General features: G+C 33.8%; 1 protein-coding gene across 2 annotated transcripts; it reads right to left on the reverse strand.

The window, feature by feature from the left end:
* Positions 1-238: 238 nt before the first annotated feature.
* On the reverse strand, positions 239-14817 carry LOC112523266 (oxysterol-binding protein-related protein 3C-like). 2 transcript variants are annotated; one of them, XM_025132789.1, is made up of 10 exons: positions 14580-14817; positions 7125-7218; positions 6153-6269; positions 5997-6069; positions 5735-5853; positions 4885-5006; positions 3913-4089; positions 3232-3376; positions 1652-1830; positions 239-745 (listed from the first exon to the last, which is right to left on the reverse strand). In XM_025132789.1, exons 1-10 carry the CDS (start codon positions 14660-14662, stop codon positions 487-489), a joined length of 1368 nt encoding a protein of 455 aa, XP_024988557.1. In that variant the 5' UTR covers positions 14663-14817; the 3' UTR covers positions 239-486. The 2 variants fall into 2 exon arrangements, with proteins under 2 accessions (XP_024988557.1, XP_024988558.1); XM_025132790.1 differs by having other exon boundaries at positions 580-745; positions 1656-1830.
* Positions 14818-26665: the final 11848 nt, after the last annotated feature.

The raw sequence follows: 26665 nt of genomic DNA on the forward strand, positions 1-26665 counted from the left end.
AGGGTTAAGTGGGCAAATTGAAACATACGATGCCATTTTGGTGGACTAATATCTTACCTTATAAGTAAATGATAGTGTATAAATTTTATTGTAAACGCTTACAGTAAGTGTTTGATAAACAACCCCACTTTCATTCGGGTTTCGTTTTTCACCCAATAGTAGAAGCAATGAACTCGTGTCAGCTTTTCTATCAACTAACAAGCTCAAAAAATGACCCTCATTGTTGAAGATACATTCGTGATCGAAAAGGTTCTTTTAGCTCTACTTTTAGATCAATAAAACCACACGTTTTCGATCCATTTGATGGTCCAATCGGCATACTAAATATTCCAAACACCCAATAAACAAACAATACAAATACATAACAATGCACAACTAAACTTGCACAAAATGCCTCCAATTTAGCATCATCTAAAAAACCATACAAACATGAACTTAAAGAATCACCAATTACGTCAAGCTGCCAACACATAAAATGCCTCTAATTCAGCTCTTTTGTTCGGTTTCAGCAACGTTTCCGTATTGCCATGGGTTGAACTCCGTTGTGGAGATGTCAACATCTTCAAAAGTGCTGGTGCTATCAACTGCAGCTCGGTGATCTGAATATTTCCCGTTGTATTGGTAAATTTCCAGATCACCCCAAGGTGTTGGAGCGACTTCTTCGGTTATTTCAAACCATCTCGGACTGAATTCCTGACCTTTTGCCTCTCGGGCCCTCTTCTCAGCTCTTTGTTTCTCCTCCAGACTACAAAAAAGGGAACACAAAACATTAGATTGCACAATGTGAATTTTACGCTGTTTTAGAGGTTTATCACCTCAAATACTGAAATGTCCGTGAAAAGTTTTCTCGAGACCCATTCATTTTAACCATCCCTCGACATACACGTGAGACCCATAACCACATTTCCCTTTCCTTGGCTGGAAAGATATGTGGCCATGAAAGGCGAACAAATGGCCAGAACACCACCAGGCATACATTATTGAATTCACCGAACCCCACAGCGCCCACATGGATCATGTCTAGACAAATAGTTGCAGGTCGACGAGCAATTTACCTTCTTTTTGTGCTATTTTCATAAAAATGTTTAATAACCAAAAACAATAAGTAACATGCAACATTTTCACAAATGAAGAGAACTTTGGTAATAGTTCCACCGCATCATCCTAACATTTCCAATGGTGCATAAATATGTAAGGACCATAAGATAGTTACCAGCAATCAATTGAATTTTTTTATTTTAAGATGACTGGAGTAACGAAAATGAAAAACCAATGTCCCATGAAAACTACAATAATTTCAACTTTTGGCGAGTTTTTAATGTATAACGACTTCCTTGCCCATGTCATCATAAAAAAGAAATCAACGATATCATTTTGGGACTATAAGATTCTCATATTTTTATCATTATCAAAAGGTATGGTACTTGAGAAATGATTAACGGTCAAACCATTTCTCCCAAACTTTATATACCATTTGAAATATTGCAATTTTCATGGGAAAAAAGATCCAAGAACCAAAGAACAGAGTAAAGCCTGATACACTCGGTAAGTCTTACGTTGTATTAGGCTTTCACCCATGCTCCAAGGTATGTGTGTGTGTGTGTGAGAGAGAGAGAGAGAGAGAGAGAGAGAAATAGAGAAAGAGAGAGACATGCTCTTTTCTGAACCAGCTTTAGACAGATCGCCCTTTTCAAGCGCATATCTATCTGGACGTAAGCGAGAATCTGATGCCAATAGTTTCTTTGGTGCTGTATCAAAACTGTTTACTTTATGTGCAAAATGTGTATACTGAAATTTGTCATTTGCAGGAGCCTCGGCAACTCTCCAAACCTTCAAAAGACAAACATCAGCCAGTTAGTTATTCCATATGTATATATTAACAGTGCAATTAGCATATTTTAGACAGATCGCCATTTTAAATGCATAGAACTCCTGCATTATAGTGGCATGAACTTCAACACCTAAAGCTTAAGTGGTCAATTCCATCGAACAGCCTAAAGCAGAAGTTCAGATCCAATGCCTTTCAGCATCTGAACACAAATTGGTAAATATTACTTGAAACAAAAAAGGTTATTGTGGTTTTTCCAGGGACGCCTTAAATATTTATGTGAAAAGAATCAGTAACATGTTGTCCAACTAGACATAATAACATCATGTGCAAAATGCATCAAAACATAACAAAGTTAGGTATAATTCTTCTTTATTGGAATGAACTAAGGAAATTTGATGTTGATGTTGTAACATTTGATGACATCGATACCCATATATGAAAGGTTTATGAAAATTTAAAAGGGTTACGACCAAGTGGATGATAAGCTTGATATCCACGTCAAATGTTACAAGATCTGTAGGTTACCAGCCAAATTGGGTAAAAATTTAGAAATTTTGAAACATTGTTACATTAAATAGCAAATTTTTGGAACTTTGTTACATTTATTGAAAAAAAAAATTATTTGTTACACTACAAATAGGAACTAAGGCAAACTTTGTTGCATTTTTCCCTAACATCATTATCAAATCTGGTATCAGCTCTTTGTTGACAAGGTCAACATATATGAAGCGTGTACCATTTGTAAGTTCCATGTAACAACTAACAATCAACTTTACACATTTTCATCTACTTCTCGGCGGTTATTTCATAATTGAATTTAACAGAACACTTGTTGTCTTGGTAAAGTGAAGGCTCACCTAGGATCCATGATCAACATGGCATATGAAAAATAATCGGTGCCAATATGCATATAGCTTGGCGCATAACATATCATGATGTAGTAGCTCTCCATATACAAAACAAGCATACCAGACAGACAAACATACTAGAATTATTGGATACACATCATAGTGTAAAAAGGATAAGCCTCCTGAGGCCTAGGTCAGACTTGTGTGTGTTGGTCTTCGTACCTTTGTTATGATTTCTTGCACCTGCTCTATTTGTATGTTTTATTTGTTTGTGTGTTTCAACGTTGTTGCTTCTTCTAACTCGCTTTTCAAAAATTTAGCACTAGTTTTTAGATTCTTCTTTATCGTGTTCTATTGTTACTTCTCGCACACTTTGCACAAAACGAGGGTTTTTCGAGATCAGGTGTGTATACGCCCCCCCTTGCGGCGTGCGGGGGAACCCACCTCCAGGTGGGATATACTGGGCTTGTTTCGTTTGGTTTATTACAGTGTTAAATCACTGGCAGTAATAAGAAATAAAACCAGTAGCCAAATTTAGTAACAGAAGCTAACCTCTTTCAGTTCCGTGCCTGGAAGGGGTTCCCCTTCCAAATCACAAGGCTGATAGCTCATGGACTTGTTCCATTTGCCTGTCATCAATATCTTAGGTTCTTCAGAGGCGTTATATACATATCCATCCACTTCATAGCGACCAGCACTACAATCAAACACAAAAAATACATACATTAGGCTAAGTACCCCAGATACATTTATATAAAACTATCAGTCCTTTCACAATAGCACTTCGGAAACTAGTCACTCATTTATTTACAGTTGAGTATGTAGCTGTTGCAGACGCACTCCAATTAGCCAGATAAAGAATTTCAGGTTTTCACTAAAAACAACCCTTCACAAAAGATGTGAATTGAGAGTAATGTTAATCACAATTGCATACAGGATACAGAATAGATATTTACTTAAAGAATTGAGCAAAAATACTCTAGAACATACTCATAGGCTTAATACATAACAACTCTGCCCCAAACTAAATGAACATTTTCTTGAAATCTGAAGAAGATTCCTCTTGAAGGTTATATTACTCAAAAGCACATCTTAAGCGATTGTATTTGCATATATGAACAAAGAAAAAGAATGGGCGGAAGCTAGACATGTTTCTCAACTTGCATTAACAACAAAAAGCAGGAGGTTTTGCACCACAAAAGGCAGTGAGAAAGCAAAGTGGGAGACACACACCCAAACCAACCGCAGGGTTGAAAATATAGCACAACTTTGTCGCCTGTAGTCAAGTTGGTCAAAACCATCTCCCCTGGAGAATCAACCCATGTTCTTCCGAATATTAGATTATTAACTTTGGTGGGAGGGGGAACCAGCTCTAGGATCACTCCATCTTTCTTTAGCTTCAAACGTGTTCTGCACACAAAATTGTCAGAAAAGTAAGCATAAATACCGTCATGATCCTTCAACACCTCCCACAGATACTACCACATAAGACTAGAATATATATACATATTTCCCCAAAAGAGTAAGTAGCTAAGAGATTTTGCTGCAGATAAGGTTGGTTGGGGGTCATGTCAAGAGCTAAAGAAGAGACCTTTACTTGCTAATCTGATGATCGTGGTCGATGAAACTTGAGTCAGTTTTGTAGTTTTGATCAAATGATTCAGGTAGCGTATGTCTAGATTGCACAGCTGATAGCAAATAAATATTACAATGAGGTGCAATGACTTGTAACTCAATTAGGTTTTAGTGAAATCTTACTGATGCAAAATTATTTGAGTAATTGTTTGTGTTAAAAATAAGCTACATTTGTAGCTCACCAATTAGGCATGTGAAGGAACACCAAAATTCTAATTCGTCCCACTAAAAGGGATATTATATGCAATCTGAAGGATAGGAAACATCCTCCACGTTGGTCTATATGCAAATACTAATTAAACAAATACCAATGTTCTTAGTTTCAGTTTATATCATATGTTGGTTTATATGCAGTTGGTTACAAAATGTTCATAGCTTTGGTTTATATCCATGTTGGTTTAGAATTAAAAGCATAGTACAAAAACCTACAGAACTCATAAAAAGCCGGAGCGTGTAATAGGAAGCTACAGTACTTGAAAGGAGTATAAAACCCTATCAAATCTCAAAAATTAAGAAATGCAACATCTTTTTATCCAAATGAGCACAAGAAACCATAGTGGAGCTATTTACCTTCCAAGAGGATACACATCAAGCGAGTTACCAAGAAATTTAGTCTTCACTTTTGAAGTTATATCATAAACAAAATGTTCATTCTCAGCATGTGCAGCACTCATTGGAGGGTGGTGACTAACCTGATTTAAATAGATGTATCAGTCACTTCATAAGATATACCAATATGGGGATAATAGAAAGATGCCAAAAAAAATAATATTAGTGAAGACGAAATCTCATGTCAAACTTAAGCATTCTCATGTTCGTAGGCTATGCCAGGTAGAAGAGGTGGGGTGGGAAGATATGAAGAGCAAAAATTTGAAATACAAGATTTCATGTCATTCAGGTCATATTAATATCTTAAGTGTATATAGCGGTGAGTTGAAATATCAAAAAACTGATTTAGACTACTTATTCTATCACCAACCACCTCTTTCATGTGTTTGTCCTGCTCAAATTAGTAAAACCAAACCAAATGAACCCTGTGAATCCCAAGAGTTTTACAAAATTTTGAAAGAAAAGAAATAGAAAAAAATAAATGAAAGAGAAAAGGTTTGGAAGAGTTGAAGAGAAAGCACAAGAAAAAATAAAAAAGCAAACAAGGACCTTGAAGGCATATGGGAAGGTACAAAACCACTAAACTAACTAAAGACAAAGTGATGGTAAAGCAAACAAGCAAGTAGGTGACAAATAGAAATAGCAACTATACTGTGTTCTCTTCCCCTCCCACCAACCGGTTGGAGCCATATTTTCCCCTCCTCTTCATATAAATTTATTTTAGTAAAATATTAATAGAAACCATATACAGATATCAAACATATGAGAAACAAAAGTCACCCTAAAGTATATGGGGTATTTAAATTATTACCTGCTCTGCAATAAATGTTATGCCACAATGATTAACCATTTCATAGGTTTCACCAAGAATTGGGTTGAATGGCTTCCAGGTTCGTTGCAACGCATAGTATACTGATATGAACCATGATGCTGTAACAGAAAAACCATCATTACCACCTAGCAACCAAATGCTTGTGGAAACATACACAAGAGAGAAGACAGTTTGTGGTATGCATATTTTTGTGTGTGTGTGTGAGAGAGAGAGAGAGAGAGAAAGAAAGAGAAAGAGATACCAGTATAGACTAATCGCATGTATGGATCCTCGCATTCATCTGCTAGTTCTAAGAGGTGGGAATATTCCATCAACTATGAAAAAACGTGTAGCATCTTACTAGCAACTCAATAAGTGTACAAGCAGCACGTAGAAATTGTAGGTGATGACGACAAACCTCTGCCATTTTCTGCAGCATTGTCATGGGCTCGAATATGAGTACGGGTAAAGTCACCATTGACGTGATATCAGCACCTACATACTTCTGCATCATCTTCCAGTAACTATCACGATCCTACAATAAATATGAGGTTCAAAGTAAATATCAGTAGATGATGAAAGGATTAAAAATTGTTAAACCATTACATGACAGACACAGTGACTATAGAACATATAATGAGAATTTGAATATCAATCACATACAGGAAGAGCAACACAGCCTTTATCAAACTAACTGGAGACATGACCTCAAGAAAAATAGTAACTTTTGAGGGATTTATGAGTACAAATGGAAGATACTAAAACAAAAACTAAGACAAAAGAGAAAACAAAATTCCATAATTTTGAATCATAAGTATTAGGTAGTATAAAACTAATATAAAACAGTTTCCACAATTTGTAGTTGAAAAGAATTGGTATCACCATATCATACACTATTAACTGAACTCGAGCACTAAGAAAAGTATAAAGACTCATGGAACACCGATAACAAATACATAGAAATCAGATGATAGAATGCATTTGAAATATGCATGTCAGGGTCTCAGAAGAGAGGGTTCCAGTTCTCCCCATCTCATTCAGGGATCAGAACCCTTCTGAATTACAACGTAATGTGAACTATGAATAAAATTATATGCTGTCCACTAATCACAAGATAACTGAACAGTGACACAAATAAATAAAAAGACACCGAATACAGAGAACACAGGATTACAGTTAAAATGAGAGCAAACATAAACTTTACACACAAGCAGCAATTTGCTCCAGTATCAAATCAATTTCTATTTTCTTGAATTGCGTAAATGTGGTATAAGCCTACTATAAATACAAATGAAAAATAGCATCTTCTGAATCAGTATGAAGTGACAGCAAAACAAGTCAACAGATTTATAAATCATGAAATTGTATGAAAGATAAGAAGTTACTGCACCTCCTGCTTCCATCTGCCTCTTTGTGCTTCAGTTTCAGCATCTTCCGTGCCTCCTTCAGGATTTATAACTTCTAGCCCCTCATAACCAAGCAAACTGCAGAAGAAAAATATATATGTATATAGGTGAATCCAAATAACTGAGCACATATGACCTTTGTGGTAAATAGTCCATGCTACAAATGGTCTAATCTTATATCTACTCAAAAGATATAACAAGAATATTCAAGCTTTGGGACATATAACCAGGAACAGTTAATGGCAGCAATGCAGAAAGAGCAGATGCTAAAAACTAGATATAAGTCCATGTCATAACTTAGCTGGTAATATGCTAAGTTAGAGATACTAACATGACGAACAGCAATGCCAATTTTGGGAGAAGAAAAGAGCAAGAATATCATTTAATTACCAAATATCACAACCAAATTGCTTAATAGTTCTTTGAATGGACTATAATTGGCTTCTTTTGTTATACTCTACCCCTATATTTGAGCTCTGGCCTTGAATTTTATGCTTAGAAGTGTATAAATGTGTAAAGAGTTGTATGTTTATCCTTGGTGTTGAGTTAAATCGTAAATAGACTATATTGCATGTTACATAGAGCTAAATTGGATTTTCTTGTGCTTGGCAGGGGAACTAAAGCAATTCTTGATTTATACTCTATTGGAGTTGAATACAAGGAGAAGGATATACTGACTCTATTTTGGGTATATACAGGTGGATAGATTTTGATATGTATACACACATTTGGAGGGGATTAGGAGTATATACCTGGAGGTTGAGATACAGAGAATACACAAAAGGGAAACTACCAGATCGATCTGCATAACCAGTTGATAACACTAAGATTTAGTGTAATTTACACTATTTCAACCCCTACAATCTCTACGGCGGCTGCTATCAACCAGCTGCGACAATGTATCATATTTCTGGTTAAGATCCATTCCCTCCATTTTGTATATCGGATTGATGAATCCCATCTACCTTAAAGAACAGAGGAGAACCTGCTTGGATTTTTTTTAGTTAGGTTGTCCTCTACTTTGTGTGGTTCTTCTTCATTTTGTTTTCCCGGAGCTGATTTCAAATTTGAGTTCCGTTGATGCAGTAACTGGGTGGATGCTGTAGCATTTACACTAAAGTATCTTTTTGCACTAATTAGAACTCAAAAGTGTTGTAAAGCTGGAGGATTGCTGCAGATATTTCTGGTGTGAAGGACCATTGGACAAGTTGGATAAGAGCTGTTAGGGTGCATTTGGTATACAGGACATGATAGAACAGGGATCACCGTTCCACATTTGGCAGGAATTTTATGTGGAACAAACAAGAACAGAGTGCAACAGGCATGTTCCACCCCCATCCCATGGAACAAGGTGGAACAAAGTGAAATACACCTATATTTTACCAATATAACCTCAAAATACAACCTAATTCTCTTCTAAAAAATCAAATTCACCTCCCTCTTTACATTTAATTCATTTCTTTAAATTTAATTTATTGTATTTTATGCTCTACTGTCCTCAAAATATTATTTTTATATGATTTCTATATTTTGATTAGTTTATGTAATTTATTGAATGTTAAGATGATATGGATCAATTGGCAAAATCAAGATTAGCGGCCAAAAGTACCACTAATCGGATGCTTATTAAAATAAACCCTGGAATTCGAGACCCAGTAATCTCCAATGTCTATGACAAGAATCAAAATACTAGAATGAATCCAAACAATGGGGTGGCCGGTCCCTTAAATAAAGCCGTACCCTAATCCTAAAAAATAGGAAAACATATTTATCCTAATAAACTAATTAATATCTATCCTAATCAACTAATTAAGATAATTAAGAATAAGTAAATTGCAAACAGCCCCCCTCTACTTGTTTCCTACCTCTCTTTTGCGACGCAAATATATACGATCCCAATGTGGGTCGGGCTGAGACGTATCATTACTCCCGCCTCGAAAAGTCACCTTGTCCTCAAGGTGAAAGGCAGGGAACTGCTCCACCACCTGAGTGTACTGACAGCTCCACCGCATCCGAGTGTGCGTGAGTTTCCGGTGTTAACTCTTCCCCTTCGTCATCTTCATCATCCATTAACATGATCCGCAGAGCTTTCTCGGGGTAACGGTGTCCGGGTGTGAACTTCCCATCGCATCGAAAACATAAGCCCTTAATCCGTTTATCCGCCAGTTCCGAGTCTGTCATCCGTTTAAACGGCTGCTCGTTACCCCCTGTTGTCGGTCGTTGGGTTCCCGTTGGTGGGGCGGCCAGCGGCCGTGATCCCCCCACTCCGGTCCGCACTGGCTGACTTTTGTTTTCCCCTTTTTCCACGTTCTCGTTGCTGACAGTTTTATTTTCATCCACCATCAGAGCTAGTTGGATCGCCTGGTCTAAGTCCATTGGTTGAAGCAACCTCACGGAAGTTCGTAGCTCCGGTTTCAACCCTTTTAGGAATGTACCYTGCATGATCTTCTCAGGAATACCCCTTAGCTRTGCCGATACTATTTCAAATTTCCCTATATACTCGCGTGCCGACCCTTCCTGTTTAATTGCCAAAAATTGTTCGTATAGGTCCCCTTCCTGAGATGACTRGAACCGMGCCAACAACCRGTTTTTTAATCCTTCCCAGTGACGAAAAGGATGCCTATAATCACTCCATCGGTACCATGCAAGGGCCTGTCCCTCCAACCCCAACACCGCCGCTCTCAACTTCTCCCCCGTAGTAACAAATCCCTGAACGTCGAAAAATCTTTCCATGAGGTACACCCACCCATATACATCAATTCCATCGAACAACGGCATCTTCAGCTTACGAAGACGGTAGTCCGTCCCCGGCACCCACCCCCGTTCCCCCGAAGGTCCTGAGCCCCTTCCATACCCGCTGCCAAACGGCCTTTCAGTCTCAGAAAAAGCAAACGTACCTGACTCCGGAAAAGGAATTTCCTGAGTGCCGATGGGCCTGTTCGGTTCCCTGGTCGTACTGCTGGTTGCATGCCAAGGCGGCAGGGACGCCCCATTCTCGTCAAAAATCGGATTCGATTGCTGCATTATGGGCCGTGTGGTGCAATCGTTGAAGATTGGCGATGGCACGGCTGCTGTCGGCTGTGGTGGCGGCTTTAACGCCTGGAACTGTTGCAACATGACCTTCATCATCTCCGCATGTCGCTTCTCCGTTTCAGTGCGCAACGATTCCACGGTGGTCTCCAAGTTTTCGAACCGCTCCGTCGTCTCAGCGCGGAACTGTTCGACGGCAGCCTTCTGTTGGGTCAACTCAGCTTCAAGATCCTGAATCTTGGTCATGGTAGCGTGGATAAAATCACAGGCGCAAGATCGATGCTCTGATACCAATTTGATATGGATCAATTGGAAAAATCAAGATTAGCGGCCGAAAGTACCACTAATCGGATGCTTATTAAAATAAACCCTAGAATTCGAGACCCAGTAATCTCCAATGTCTATAACAAGAATCAAAATACTAGAATGAATCCAAACAACGGGGTGGCCGGTCCCTTAAATAAAGCCGTACCCTAATCCTAAAAAATAGGAAAACATATTTATCCTAATAAACTAATTAATATCTATCCTAATCAACTAATTAAGATAATTAAGAATAAGTAAATTGCAAACAGCCCCCCTCTACTTGTTTCCTGCCTCTCTTTTGCGACGCAAATATATACGATCCCAATGTGGGTCGGGCTGAGACGTATCATAAGAATATATAAATAATGTGGAAAAGGTATAAAATAAAAATTGGAAACTACATACACCATTTTTAATTGTCTTGACGAAGACTTTTTAATGATATATTTTGTTACACTTACTGCCGCTTCCTTAAGAGTTGAATCAATTCTCGCTGCTATCAAGAGTTTCTATCAAATTATTTATGTAATTATTAGTTTTTATCGGATTAGATCTCACCATTTGTAGTATTTATTTCTTTACGTCGGTACTTTGTAATAGACTAGTAATTACTTTTTTATAGTATGAAATGATAAAATTAAAAAAAATAGACACTGGTACCGGAACCGTTCCATGCGGTTCTGGGACCGGTGCCCAAATATAAAGAACCGGTGTAACCGGTTCCGGTTCCGATTCCTTCATTCCAAGAACCGCTGGTTCAGTTCCGGGACCGTTCCATGAATTATGGCTAGGTACCCGCCTTTGCTCACCCCTAGTTCATTCACTTGAAATGGTGGTATTGCTCATGATTAATTGCAAGATGTGTTGTGGAAGCAATAAATTAAACTAGTATAGAGATACATTGGTTCTTGCATCTAGAATATCATCATTGTTCATATTCCACTAATACATGCCCCATAGAAATATGGGTGCGTTGTTAGTGAGTCAATAAGATCAAAAGATTATTGACATCTTGGTGTTATGTGAGCCAAGACAGCCTTTTGCATCAATTGATTTCTTTAGTTACATAATATGACTTCTGGGATCTTGTTTTAACTTAGTCTCATTTATCCACAACCCGATATCATTGTTAAATCTTTGTGCCAGTGTAGTCATCCATTTATGTGGTTGTGTGGTCGTGTTGACGAAACGCTTGTTCACTCAACTTGAATCTGATCCTTAGCATTGCTAAGTTGTTAATATCTTTATATTCTTGTTTCTTAACTTCTAATTTCCCGAAATGTATTTGGTTCCCATCACTGAGTTTTTACAAACGAAAGAATATAGCAGTCTATGTGGGCATGATATCTTGTTCTTCGAACTATATTACTTGTTGGCCTTGTATACTTGTGAGTAGCCATTTGCCATCCAAACACAAATAAAGAACTTTTTCTTAATGTAACAAACTTATAGCTCCAGAACCATATGAACAACATATTAAAAGCATGTAAATATTCCAAATAGACGTTAAGTTACTCTACAGACAGTATTGGATCTAGGAACCTGAAGCAGGGTATGCACTGTCTGATGTGCCAGTGTCTATAAAGAGAACCTTAATAGAATAGAACAATAAAAATTCAAGATAACAATGAATCATTTAAAAACAACGTTAACGCCACACAATATAGAATTAATAATTCAAAACATACATCCAAATCAATTTACGATTTGAAAGTGAACTAGAATATCATTATCACTAACTCTAGAGAATACATTTTTTCTATATAAGTAACTAAACAGTTGATCAACTATACTATTGTGTAACTTATTCTTCACAGTAGTCATCCACAAAAAAGTTTTTTCTACACTAGAAGTTAACACCAAGAGGATTAACACCAACTTGATAAGAGCTTCTAAGAGCATCCACAATTGGGGTTCCTAAAGAACTTATTGTACTATTATTGTTTCTTTATCAGTTTATTGTATTTTGTTTTAATAAGTCTATAAAAATATTTACTAGATATATAAATTGAAATTGATGTACAAAGTGTAAATTATTAATTATAATATGTATTTATTAATTTTGTTTCACTTCTGGTAGTTTTTTATACAAGTTTCTATGTATTTTGTTTTAGTAAGTTTAATTTTTAAGTCTGTTAATAAATTTATAAGATTATCCATATATTAAATAAAGTACATATATATCTCGTTTTTATGCTTATGTTTGAATTATTTTTCAAATACTTCTAAATTATATAAATCAAAATTATATAAAAAGTGTAAATTAATAATTATAAAACATATTTGTAAATATTAAAAATTATATCACATTGGCTATACATAGAAGCATCATATTCATTCTTTTCTCACACCTCTCTACATCAAGAAAATGGAAAGAATATCAACGATATTGAAAATCATGAAAACTCTCAATATCATCCAATGAAGTTATCATCAACTTCATACCTTGGTTGACATATTTGGTCAAATCATGATTGCAAGTGATCTATATTAAGAATTAGTACTTTGAATTTTGCTTTAGAAATTTATCATATACATACATATATATATATACATACATATACATACATATATATATATATATAAGATTTATATAATTATATATAACTAAATAAACAATTAAGTTATATAATCATTTATAAATAAAAAGTGGAATATGAGGTTCTTATACGAACCTCTACTGGGAATTGTATTTTGTTGAGACGGTGCTAATAAAGAAAAAAGTAGAACAATGAGGTTCTTGTACCTTGTAAAAACCTCTATTGTGGATGCTCTAAGATCTTTTATTCCAATAAACTCTCATCTTCTTCCGCATCATGAATTTGGTTGTCAAGTTGATCACCAAGATAGAGCAATTCAACACTTGGAAACTCATTCTTATTTGAATTATGAATTCAATATCATGTATTATTATTGTTGTTTATAGACAATTCATTGTTATCTTGAACAATAGGGTTCTATTTTGTTGGGGTTTTGTAATTTTATAGACACCATCACACCTGACTGTGAATGCCATGCTTCAAATTCCTCAATCATCCACTGAATTGCAAGATATTTGACTTGCTCAAACTCATGAAATTACACGTACTACTAAATGCAGCCGGTTTTGGGGGAGAACACAAATACGTTCTGATGTTTATAGTCACATGAGTCAAGTTAGGATCTATGGTTGATTTTTGTTTAGGTTAGGAGGAAAGAAGGCAATTATGTCCATAAATACCAAAGTTTGCTAACAAAGACACTGGAATCTTCAAAATGCCGAATCATGTTTGCACGGGTTTTTCTATCATAGAGATTCCCCTTGAGGTAGGGTGTACATAGGAGTGGACCCTAGATAGATCACACAGCGCCGGCCAGGGTTGGAAATGAAAACATACTGATGCACAGAGTTCGTTTTATTCATCCAAATTCAAAACTTCAGTAAGAACATTGTTGATTGCTTACAATCGGCCAACACGTCAAGAGACTTTGACTCTCCCAATCATTCTCTTCTTGATTATTGTCTACCCTCACCAACACCCCTGACCTACTATTTGTATTCGCATTACACCGAATCAACTACCACAACCTCTCTATAACCATCCTAACTGACTTAACCAAAAATTACAAGACTGCCCCTGTACATTTTACAAAGTTGTCCTTGCCTCTATGTCTTCCTTCTTGATAACCATCAGTTCCTTTTCCTTAGACATGCACAATTAACAAATCTTACTTACATCAAGAGACTGGAGGTCTATAATCTAAGTGAAGACTGTTATTATCAACAATATCTGCATAAGACTTGTGCTATTTGATCATTTATACTAACACTGGCAGTTCATAAGCTTCAAAAGTAATTCACTAGCAAACCGTTTCTACACGTAGTTAATCGAAATCAAACCTTCTATAAGACCAATCAGGTAAAACACAGATAACAGATGAAGTCAAAAAGCTCGATAAAGCTCAAATCTAATCAATCAAGTACGTAGTGAAAACACGTAAACAGACAACTTCAATTTCAGTACTCCCACGGTTTAAGCAATATCTCCATGAAAATCACACTTCAAGCATACATCACAGTTGCTGAAAATTACACTGAAAACTAAGCATCGAAAATACTTTACCCATTAACTTGGTTCTTAAAATTTGAAAAACTTGAAGCAAGCGATGAAAAAAATCCACCACCGCCACCTTGATTCTGCGCCATATATGATGATAGAAAACCCTAGGACTCAATTCGTCACCCTTCTCCTATAAATAAGGGTTTCCCCAATCAAAATCCAACCAGTGACGATTCAATAGGACTTGTATAAAGTGCGATTCGTATCCGATGTTGCAGGATTTTGTAGAGATGAATTGCGGAAATTAGGACCAGACGGACAGATAGAGGAGCCGTTGGCGGTTCTTTCCTTTTCAAGTCAACTCACGCGCTTCTAGAAGAAAGACGGTCGGACCGGACTTCTGATTTGGTTTGAGTAAATTACATTCTTAGTCCCTGTGGTTTACTTAGAATCACATTATAAGTCCCTAAAATGAAATAATTTGTCAACATTTTTGGTTCATTTTCCTTAACCCCATTAAAGCAAACATGTTAGCTCCTTTAACTTGTAGGGACATTTTAGTCAATTTACAATAATTTTTCCTATCAACACCCCCTTCTATCTGGTTTTAGGGATTGTTTTGTCAATCACTGAATGGTTTGGTGTCGAATGATTAAGTGGTCGGAATGATTAAGAGCCTCTCATAATATACTGCAAGATGAAATATAATTGTCTGATAATTATTTACAATGAAATTAGGGTGCTGAATGGTTAAAGAAGACGTTGGATACAAAATCATTCAAATGATTTTAAAACCATTAAGAGGTAGACTTTTATTTTGCCAAACAAGATTAACCTATTAACGATTCAGAAATTATCTCTTAATGGAACTATTAAAGAAAAGCAATCCATCATCATGAAGATTTAAACTAGTTCTAAAACCAAACCGACATCAAGATCAACAAATATATCAAAAATCAGTATCTTACATTTGTTGACGTGGAGGTCAAAAAATTTCTTCACTTCGCCGTTAACTATTCCGTAAACATTTCATAAATGGAGTCCACATCATCAAATGTTACAAAATCAGCAGCTTACTAGTTCAAATCAGTAGAATATAATAAAAAAAATATAAAAACTTTGTTTTATTAATTGGAAAAAAAAAATCATTCGAATAAATATGAATTTAAAATAAATTTTGTTGTATTTTAATATATTTTGCTTTTTCAGGGATCACAATCACAAATGCTTCGTGTTTGATGGGTCATTTTTTTGAGTTTGGACCATCCGTTACGATAAAACCATGAAATCGAACTAAAATATAAAGGAATAGAAAGTTGACTTTATTTTAATTCTACATACTCTTACACGTTTATAGAATGTTTCATAATTTAATTCCATAAAATAATGGTCTTATAAATTGGTTCCCTAAATTAAGAAATATGATTATATTTTAATATAATTTGCTTTAAAAATTATTACGGTATTTCGAGGGATGACAAAAAAAAAAAACCCGAAACCGATGGTGAAAACCGAAAACCTAAATTTTCGAGCAGGGTTCGGCAACATCTTATCAGGGACAGGGCGGGGATCGGAGACAAATTCGGGGATGGGGATGGGGATGGGGGCGGGGACGATGATCACCGGTCTGGCCCTGCCCGATATGTATATATATATATATATATATATATCATTAAAAGAAAATAGTAACATTAAAATTTAAAAGACTTTTATCCACTTTACCTAAACAATCCAAATAAAGTTCACGAAAAAGTTTAGTTTATTTTTCTAAAATCGTGATTTTAGTTGTATGATGTTTGAATTTATGTTTAGTTATATATCGTAATCTAATATATTGTTTGTAATTGGTTCGATTATGTTTGAAACATTTAAACTTACATCTTAAAAAATTGTATTTTACTTTTAATTGTGAAAATTAGCATATTGTGATTTTTTTTAGATTGGTTTCGGTTTCGGGTTCGGTTATAATCAATGATGAAAAAGAGGATTTTTACCCTTAACGGGTTCCCCAACGGAAATCGGGGAAACCGCGGGGACCCGATGGGGATCCCCGATAAGATCCTCGACGGGGATCGGGACGGTTACAAGGACGATTTTAGCTATCGGTTTCGAAGACGGGGATATCAATATCCGGCCCGTTGTCATTCCTAGATATTTCCAACAGATATACTAAAATAGAAATTTTAAAGATTTAGAAATATTTTTACTTCTTAGAAATCAATTCTGGCCAACCCACAGGGGGCAAAGATGTAATTCACTCAATGAAACATCCACTGTTTTTTGCTTGCAGAGAAGGGAAAAAAGTTGGTCAAATTTCAAACTTAACAGCAAAAAAACAAATAAACATCACTTTAGTCAAGTATAGTTTCTTGGGTGTTTCCTTTGATTGATGACCAAGAAAAGAATGCTTATATATAATAAACACGGGTTACTGATATATCGTTCATCAACACAGCTAAATTATTAAAAATCTGAGAAAATCTTCCCCGGAGAATCGAGATGGGTAGCAAAGACAAGAAGTCCATAAATTTGTTCTCATCCATAAGCAAATCAATGTTTGGGTGCTTTTCTGTCGTACCCAAGGAAGGTAAAAGTGCCAAAGACTCAGCAGCTACACCCACGCCTTCTGGGCCAGAGGCAGCCATGATTGCAGCCGCTAGCCACTTCTCCAACAAAGTTCGACTCATTTAGTGGTCGTTTACAAACAAAAAGTTGGTAGTCGGGTAAGAGATTCGGTGTAAATAATTGTTGACTGAGTACGAGAGTCTTTCCTTCCTTACCAAGACAATATCTCGATCAGTATCATTTGTCGGTCAGAGTGTATGGTAAACAACTCACTGCTTACAGGGTAAACGTTGCTTTCCCGGTAAGAGGGTAAGAGGCGATCATCTGTCAAAACTCATTCCAGATGTTTAGTTCTAGATGGAAAAAAGAATTTTGACTAGCATGATATGATATGCATCTCAATGTTCATTAAACCGGATATGTATTAAGCCAGTTATAGTGATTTAAATAATTATTGTTTGTTTTTGTACAAAATAAAAGTCTGAAAGACATAAATTACGATTTTAACCCTAGTCAGCAAGCTTTAAAAGTCCTTTCTCCTTTCTTTTCCGAAATGCAAATATAAAACTCTCCCCATGGGACCGGCTGGCACAACAAGGTGATGCCTTACCGCACCGCGGGGGAACGCGCTACCATCAACAACATATTATAAAAACTAGTTTTTGACACCGCGCATAGCGCGGTGATCAAAACTCAATTTAAGAAAAAAAAGTCAAAGTCTCGACTTGAGCGGAAGTGTAATGTGTCTGAAAACTCTGGATTGTTTTTATATTTATAACGTCCCATCCGACACCGTAAATCATGATTTGGAGGATACTAACATCAGATGAAAGCACGTCATTAAGTCACACACTTTCATTCTATGTATATATAAGTGATATAATAGATACTTGAACTACATTTGTTATTATAAGTACTACAATAATCATAACTCCTGTTAAGAAAAAAATGTATCGTTTGCACAAAAAAAATTACCAATTGGTTGGTTTTTATTTCAACCATTGTTATAGATTTTCAAGCTCCATCACGCTTTTATACATCTATCATCTTCTTATAGATTTCAAAGCTCCATCATGCTTTTATATATCCATCATCTTCTTATAGATTTCAAAGTTCCATCACGTTTTTATACATCCATTATCTTCTTCCAAACTATCATCTTTCTATCAATGTGAAATGATGAAAGTCAACTTTATTTCAGATTTGAGAAACAATAAAATCTCATGTTGCCAAGTCATCATCCTTGGTTTCACTTTTAATTTTGTATTTTATAATTTTTACCATTTGATTGGTTTTGATTCCAACCATGGTTATAGATTTCAAAGAGGGTTATCCAAAATAAGACAACCAATGAGGAAAACCCCATAAATTGACACAAAGACACCATCCATCTTTTTATGGACGTCACTTTGTTCAAATCTTTTAACTCTTTACCAATTTGAGACAATTAAAACTCAACCACAAATTTATCATATTAGAATACTCAATTCTCATGGTGTCACCTCACTATCCTTAGGTTTTACAAAAAACTTTTCGGATGCATCTCGGTACATCTCATCCTAATGTGCATCAAAGGGTGGAGATCCATTCTTACGCTTCTCACCTTAACTCTCTTTATCACCGGAACTCAACCCTCTAATCTAACCTTCATCGAGTATCCCGCTCAAGATTAAAAAATCTTGGGAACATTTATTTTTAAATGGAGGGAAGGGCTTGGCTTGGGAAGGAGAGAGTGGTCAAAAATGACAAATTGTAAATCTGTTGAAGTTTTTCTATATAGGTTCGAATCATGCCTCTCCCACTTGTTTTTCTATATAGTTTTTCACTTATCTTTAATTTTGATGATTTATTTTTATAATTATCATGTAATAAAAAATATGTATGTACTGATGTAAATAAAATTAATTGTAGTTTTATATATTCATAAAATAATGAAAATAAAGTTAAAAAAAATAAGAAAATGAAAGGGTTAACAATTAATGTGTTGATTGTATATTAAAAATAAATCAAAATAATGAAAAAAAAAAGATAAATAAAATAAAAAAATTCTCATTGAACAACTCTTTGATTCTTCCTTTAATATATACAGATTTTGTTATTTCAAAACAATACTAATAACTCAAACATAAGATTAAATTTAATAAATGTGGATAAGACATTAAGAAAACAACAACAAAACATTTGGCCAAAACACAATGTATAGGGAAAAGAATTTGTATAAACTAGAAGGGTATTCGTGGAATGCAGCGAGGTAAATATTGATTTTAATATTTTATTTGATTCTTTATCTCAGTCGATTTTATAATATGGTCTTATGTGACTTTGAAAAAACAATGATGTTTTTTATTTTAAATAAAATATAAATTTAAAGATATCATATTTGACAAAAATATATCGATATTAGTATTAAATTAAATATTTAAAATTTCTTATTTTTTGTGTAATTTTTTAATTAAATTTTTTATTATAATTTAATTTAGGTTCAACAAGTCCCTAAAATGAAATAATTTGTCAACATTTTTGGTTTATTTTCCTTAACCCGTTAAAGAAAACATGTTAGCTCATTTAACTCGTAGGGACATTTTAGTCATTTTACTATGATTTTTCATTTGTAATAAAAGATATATATTATTTTTTTCAACATCCAATTAAATTATATTATATGTGTTGATATATATTAAGTGGTCGGAATGATTAAGAGTCTCTCATGATATAGTGCAAAATGAAATACAATTGTCTGGTAATTATTTACAATGAAATTAAGGTGCTGAATGGTTAAGGGAGACCCTGAATACAAAATCATTCAAAGGGTTTTAGAACCATTAAAAAGGTAGACTTTTATTTTGCCAAACAAGATTCACCTCTTAACGATTCAGAAACTGCCTCTTAATGGAACTATTACAAAAAAGCAATCCATCATCATGAAGATTTAAACTAGTTCTAAAACCAAATCGACATCAGGATCAACAAATACATCAAAAATCTTGAATTGAAATCAAACAAATTAACAAACCCATGTATCAATTCCTAAACAAATATGTTTCTGCTTCGGATGCTTTGAACAAAAGCTCTACTATTTAGAATAATGAAGAATCTCAATCAGTGTTAATGTAACAAAGTTTTAAAAAAGTTCAGTCAATATAATAAAGTTTCATAGTTTCTTATTTAACGTAACATTTGTTGACATGAAGGTCAAAAAAGTTATTTAACGTAACATTTGTTAACCACAAGGGTGGTGTCTGATTGGTTTGAGCTTGGCTCCAAAGGTCAAAAGTACCAGAAGATCATATGTTCAAATCTAAAAAAAATAAAAATCCCCTTATGGCCACGGAGGTTCAAATGCGGTGACTCCGGGTTATCTGCAAAGCAGGTGGTCGCTCTGGGATTAGTCGGCTCGCATAGCAGATTAGATATCCAGGTTAATAAAAAAAAAATCTTCACTTCGTTGTTAACTATTCCGTAAACATTTCATAAATGGAGTCATAAGTAAAGAATGATTAACTTATCAAAAACGGCTTATTACCGGTTTGGCACCGGTATAAGCAGTTTTTTTTTTCTTATCCAAACACCAGAAAACAGCTTATCATTGATGTCAGACTAAAATAAATTAAAAAGCAGCTTTTATAAGCAATCTCAAACGCTCCTAAATATGAATTTAAAACAAACTTTGTTGTATTTTAATATATTTCGCTTTTTCAGGGATCACTTCGTCTTTGATGGGTCAATTTTTTGAGTTTGGACCATCCGTTACAACAAAACCATTAAATAAAACTAAAATATAAAGGAATGGAAGGTTGACTTTATTTTAATTCTACATACTCTTACACGTTTATAGACTGTTTCATAATTTAATTCCATAAAATAATGGTCTTAAAAATTAGTTCCCTAAATTAAGAAATATGATTATAATTTGCTTTAAAAATTATTAGAAGAGTATTAGACATATTTCGATTTTAATGTTCTATTTTATTATTTATCTCTGTCGATGTTATAATACGATTTTATGTGTTTTTAAGAAAACAATAATGATTTTATTTTTGAATAAAATATAAATTTGAAAAAAAATATATATATCAATGTTAATATCAAATCAACCATTGAAAAGTTATCATTTTTTATGTAATTTCTTTATATTATTTTTTATTATAATTTAATTTAAGTTTAATAACGAAATAATTTATTTTTGGTTTAATAATATANAATTTAAGTTTAATAACGAAATAATTTATTTTTGGTTTAATAATATAACATTTTATAAAGATAATAATTAAATATTCTGTTAGAACTCAATTATTATTCTAATTATATTTTAGATTTTTTATATTTAAAATGAGATGTTTATCATGTATTTAATTATGTTTATCTGCAATTGGTTACATGAATTCAAATATGGAGCTTTAATAAGTTGTACTTACGCACAATCTACTTGTAATCTTGAGTTTTAAGTAATATGTATTAATAAATAATACTTCACGCATAAAAAAAATGGTTTTTAAGAATTTTTGTCAAATATTTTATAATATAGTATAGATTACAGTATTTCTAACGGTTATACTAAAATAGAAATATTTTTGCTTCTAAGAAATCAATTTTGACTAACCCACAGGGTCAAAGATGTAATTCACTCTATGATGAAACATCCACTATTTTTTTGCTTGCAGAGAAAGGGAAAAGAGTTGGTCAAATTTCAAACTTAATAGCAAAAAAGCAAATAAACATCACTTTAGTAAAGTATAGTTTCTTGGGTGTTTCCTTTGATTGATGACCAAGAAAAGGATGCTTATATATATATATAATAAACACGGGTTTTCTTTTATTATATACTGATATATCGTTCATCAACATAGCTAAATTACCAAAAATCTAAGAAAATCTTCCCCCGAGAATCGAGATGGGTAGCAAAGACAAGAAGTCCGTAAATTCGTTCTCATCCATAAGTAAATCAATGTTTGGGTTCTTTTTTGTCGTACCCAAAGAAGGTAACAGTGCCAAAGACTTGACAGCTACACCCACGCCTTCTGGGCCAGAGGCAACCATGATTGCAGCCGCTAGCCACTTCTCCAACAAAGTTCGACTCATTTAGTGGTCGTTTACAAACAAAAATTTGGTAGTCGGGTAAGAGATTCGATCTAAATAAGTGATGACTGAGTATGAGAGTCTTTCCTTCCTTACCAAGACAATATCTCGATCAGTATCATTTGTTGGTCAAAGTGTATGGTAAACAACTCGCTGCTTACTGGGTAAACGTCGTTTACCTGGTAAGGGGGTAAGAGGCAATAATCTGTGAAAACCCATTTCAGATGTTTAGTTCTAGATGGAAAAAAGAATTTTAACTAGCATGATATGATATGCATCTCAATGTTCATCAAGCCGGATATGTATTAAGCCAGCTATAGTGATTTAAATAATTATTGTTTGTTTTTGTACCGAATAAAAGTCTGAAAGACATAAATTACAATTTTAACCATCAACAACATTATTATAAAAACTAGTGTTCGACACCGCGTTGCACGGTGATCAAAACTCAATTTAAGAAAAAAAGTAAAAGTCTCGACTCGAACGGAAGTGTGATGTGTCTGAAAACTCTGGATTGTATTTATATTTATAACGTCTCATCCAACACTGTAAATCATGATTTGGAGGATGCTAACATCAGATGAAAGCACGTAATTAAGTCAACACTTTCATTCCATGTATATATAAGTGATATAATAGATACTTAAACTACATTTGTTATTATAAGTACTACACTAATCACAACTCTTGTTAAGAAAAAAATGTATCATTTGCATTCGTTTTGCACAAAAAAATTACCAATTGGTTGGTTTTTATTTTAACCATTGTTATAGATTTCCAAGCTCCATCACGTTTTTATACATCCATCATTTCTTATAGATTTCAAAGCTCCATCTTGCTTTTATACATCCATCATCTTCTTATAGATTTCAAAGCTCCATCACGTTTTTATACATCCATTATCTTCTTCCAAACTATCATATTTCTATCAATGTGAGATGATGAAAGTTAACCTTATTTCAGATTTGAGGAAAAATCAAACCTCACGTTGCCAAGTCATCATCTTTGGTTCACTTTTAGTTTTGTATTATTATTTTTACCATTTGATTGGTTTTGATTCCAACCATGATTATAGATTTCAAAGAGAATTATCCAAAATAAGACAACTCAATGAGGAAAACCCCATGAATTAACACAAAGACACCATCCATCTTTTTATGGATTTAACTTTCTTCATATCTTTTAACTCTTCACCAATTTGGGACAACTAAAACTCAACCACAATTTCATCATATTTGAATACTCAATTCTCATGGTGTCACCTTACTATCCTTAGGTTTTACAAAAAAAAACTTTTCGGATTAATCTCGGTACATCTCATCCTAATGTGCATCAAAGGGTGAAGATTCATTCTTACACTTCTCACCTTAACTCTCATTCTCACTGGAACTCAACCCTCTAATCTACCCCTCATCGAGTATCCCTCTCAAGATTAAAAAGTCTTGGGAACATTTAATTTTAAATGGAGGGAAGGGCTTGGCCTAGGAAGGGGAGAGTGGTCAAAAACGACAAATTGTAAATTTGTTGAGGTTTTTCTATATAGGTTTGAATCATGCCTCTCCCACTTGTTTGTTGTATATTTCACAGAAGAAAAAAGATATGTATTTGGTTCATTTTTCTTTTGTTAGTTAATTTTTTTTTTTCTTTCTAATAGTGATTATAGTAGTTTTGTTTTTATACTTTTTAAAATGACTATTTTATATTGCAGAATCCGGATCAACAATGCATGTTATAATAATTTTATGAAATTCGAAATTGTTCAACAGTTAAAGCCTTGACTAATTGATAGTCGCATGATCTCATAGGATAGTTTGAAGATTTATGTTGGGCATGACAATACGATTTATGAATTATAAGCAGTAATAATTTACATTACACCGCATTATATAAGATTGTAGTTTTGTATTTCAAAATTTTCACCTATCTTTAATTTTGATGATTTATTTTTATAATTATCATATAATTAAAAATATGCATGTATTGATGTAAATAAAATTATTTGTAGTTTTATATGTTTGTGTATTCAAATTTCCTTTATAAATGAATGAAAATGGAGTTAAAAAAATAAGAAAATAAAAGTGTTAACAATTAATGTGTTGGTTGTATATTAAAAATAAATCAAAATAATGAGAAAAAAGATATATAGGATAAAAAAATTTCTCATAAAACAAATCTTTGGTTCTTCCTTTAATATATATATATATATATATATATATGTGTGTGTGTGTGTGTGTGTGTGTGTGTGTGTGTATGTGGAGGTTCAAACGAGAACCTTTGTGATTTACGAGAACGTGAGAAAAACCTAAAAACCTCAAACTTTTTTAATTAATAAATTAACTTATATTAAATATAAATAAATTAATAAGGGCAATAATGTAATTAAGTAATTTTTTATAATTTTTATTTTATTTTAATTAATTATAATTATCCCTTTTTTTTCCTGGATTGATCACATTCGTTTTCACTCTTTCTTCTTCCCTTATGATAATTGTGTGATTATGTAATCATAACCTATCGAAAACCATGATCAATCGAGTGTAACCATAACCTATCGAAACCATGAGTAATCGTTATGATAAATGTGTGATTGTCTAACCCTAACCGATCGAAACCATGATCAAATTGAGTGCGCAAGTGATGTTATGATAGTGATATCACATGATTATCACACCCATATCACACCAAATCGTTTAGTAGATTTTGCCCGTAATCGGTGTGATAAATGTGTGATTGTCTAATCCTAATCTATCGAAACCATGAGTAATCGTTGTGATAAATGTGTGATTGTCTAACCCTAACCGATCGAAACCATGATCAAATCGAGTGCGCTGTAATGATAGTGATATCACATGATTATCACATCCATATCACACCAAATCGGTAGTCGATTTCCTAAGTTAACCCTAGCCGAGCGGAATCCTTGTGATTATTGTGTGATAATCACATGATTATCACACCCATATCACACCCAAATTACATCAAAATCATGTTGAAATAAGCGATAACCATAATAACCCATTATGTTATCCAGATTATTGGATTTATTGTGATCGTGTTTTTAAAATTTTATCACTTTGAATTTCAATATTACCCTTTTGCCTCTCAATTTATTTTGAATTGTTTTAATTTCATTTTTAATTTAAAAAATCTTTTAATTTCTATTGTTATCACAATATGAGGTTAATATGTTGTTCTCGCGTTTTCGTAAATTATAGGGGTTCTCGTTTGAACTCTTCCCTATATATATATATATGTACATATATATATATATATATATGTATATAGAGGAGCAATCAAATGCAAACCATCCAATTTGTACAAACTGTGCAAACCACTCTCATCCGTCGGCCAGATCATGAGTGAATAGAAAATCGAAAATGTACATAGCAGTTCCAGCTGAAATACTTGGAATAATTCTACCACTTCTACTAGGAGTAGCCTTTTTAGTGCTAGCTGAACGTAAAGTAATGGCTTTTGTGCAACGTCGAAAGGGTCCTGATGTAGTGGGATCGTTTGGATTGTTACAACCTCTAGCAGATGGTTTTAAATTGATTATAAAAGAACCTATTTCACCAAGTAGTGCAAATTTCTCCCTTTTTAGAATGGCTCMAGTGGCTACATTTATGTTAAGTCTGGTCGCTCGGGCCGTTGTACCTTTTGATTATTTCATTGTTTAATCTTATGAAATTTTTTCGTGAAATTGTTTAATCTTGTGAAATTGTTTCATATAATACTTTTTCTGATGAAGTTGTTTCATATATGGTTATGAAATTATTTCATATAATACTTAATGAAGTTTTAATGAAACTGTTTCATGTATTTCTCTAAAATTAAAATAATGAAAATGATAATATCCATGATTAACACCCTTCATAATAAAAATGATTAATCAACCTCTCATAATTACAAAAAAATAAACAAAATAAAAAATTATGATTGATTGAATGAGGTTTGTACGGTTTGTACATTGCAAAGTAAACCTCCCCCCTCTCTCTCTCTATCTTTCTTTATATATATATATATAGACATGAGATCATGTGAGACCAATGATTTTTCAGTAGAATATAGAAAAAAAATATAAAAACTTTGTTTTATTAATTGAAAAAAAAAATCATTCGAATAAATATGAATTTAAAATAAATTTTAATATATTTTGCTTTTTTAGGGATCACAATCACAAATGCTTCGTCTTTGATGGGTCATTTTTTTGAGTTTGGACCATCCGTTACGATAAAACCATGAAATCGAACTAAAATATAAACGAATAGAAAGTTGACTTTATTACATACTCTTACACGTTTAGGGTGCGTTTGGTACGTTGGACAGGGTGGGACAGGACAGGACAGAACACAATTGTCCTATGTTTGGTGTGGTTTTATATGGGACTAACTAGAACAAACTAGAACAAGGGTGGGACAAGGTTGTCCACCCTTTACCCATGGAACTAAGTACAACAAGAAACTTTTTACCACTTTACCCTCAAAAACCTCATACGCATACCTTCCTTC

The sequence above is a fragment of the Cynara cardunculus genome (assembly GCF_001531365.2).
Source record: "Cynara cardunculus var. scolymus isolate 2C chromosome LG 12, CcrdV1, whole genome shotgun sequence".
Lineage (NCBI taxonomy): Eukaryota > Viridiplantae > Streptophyta > Magnoliopsida > Asterales > Asteraceae > Cynara > Cynara cardunculus.

Coding starts and splice junctions, on each gene's coding strand:
- LOC112523266 (XM_025132789.1), bottom strand. CDS start 14,662: ATGGCGCAGAATCAAGGTGGCGGTGGTGGATTTTTTTCATCGCTTGCT. Junction 6,070..6,152: donor TGCTGCAGAAAATGGCAGAG/GTTTGTCGTCAT, acceptor GTTTTTTCATAG/TTGATGGAATATTCCCACCT. Junction 746..1,651: donor GCTGGTTCAGAAAAGAGCAT/GTCTCTCTCTTT, acceptor CCTTTTTTGTAG/TCTGGAGGAGAAACAAAGAG.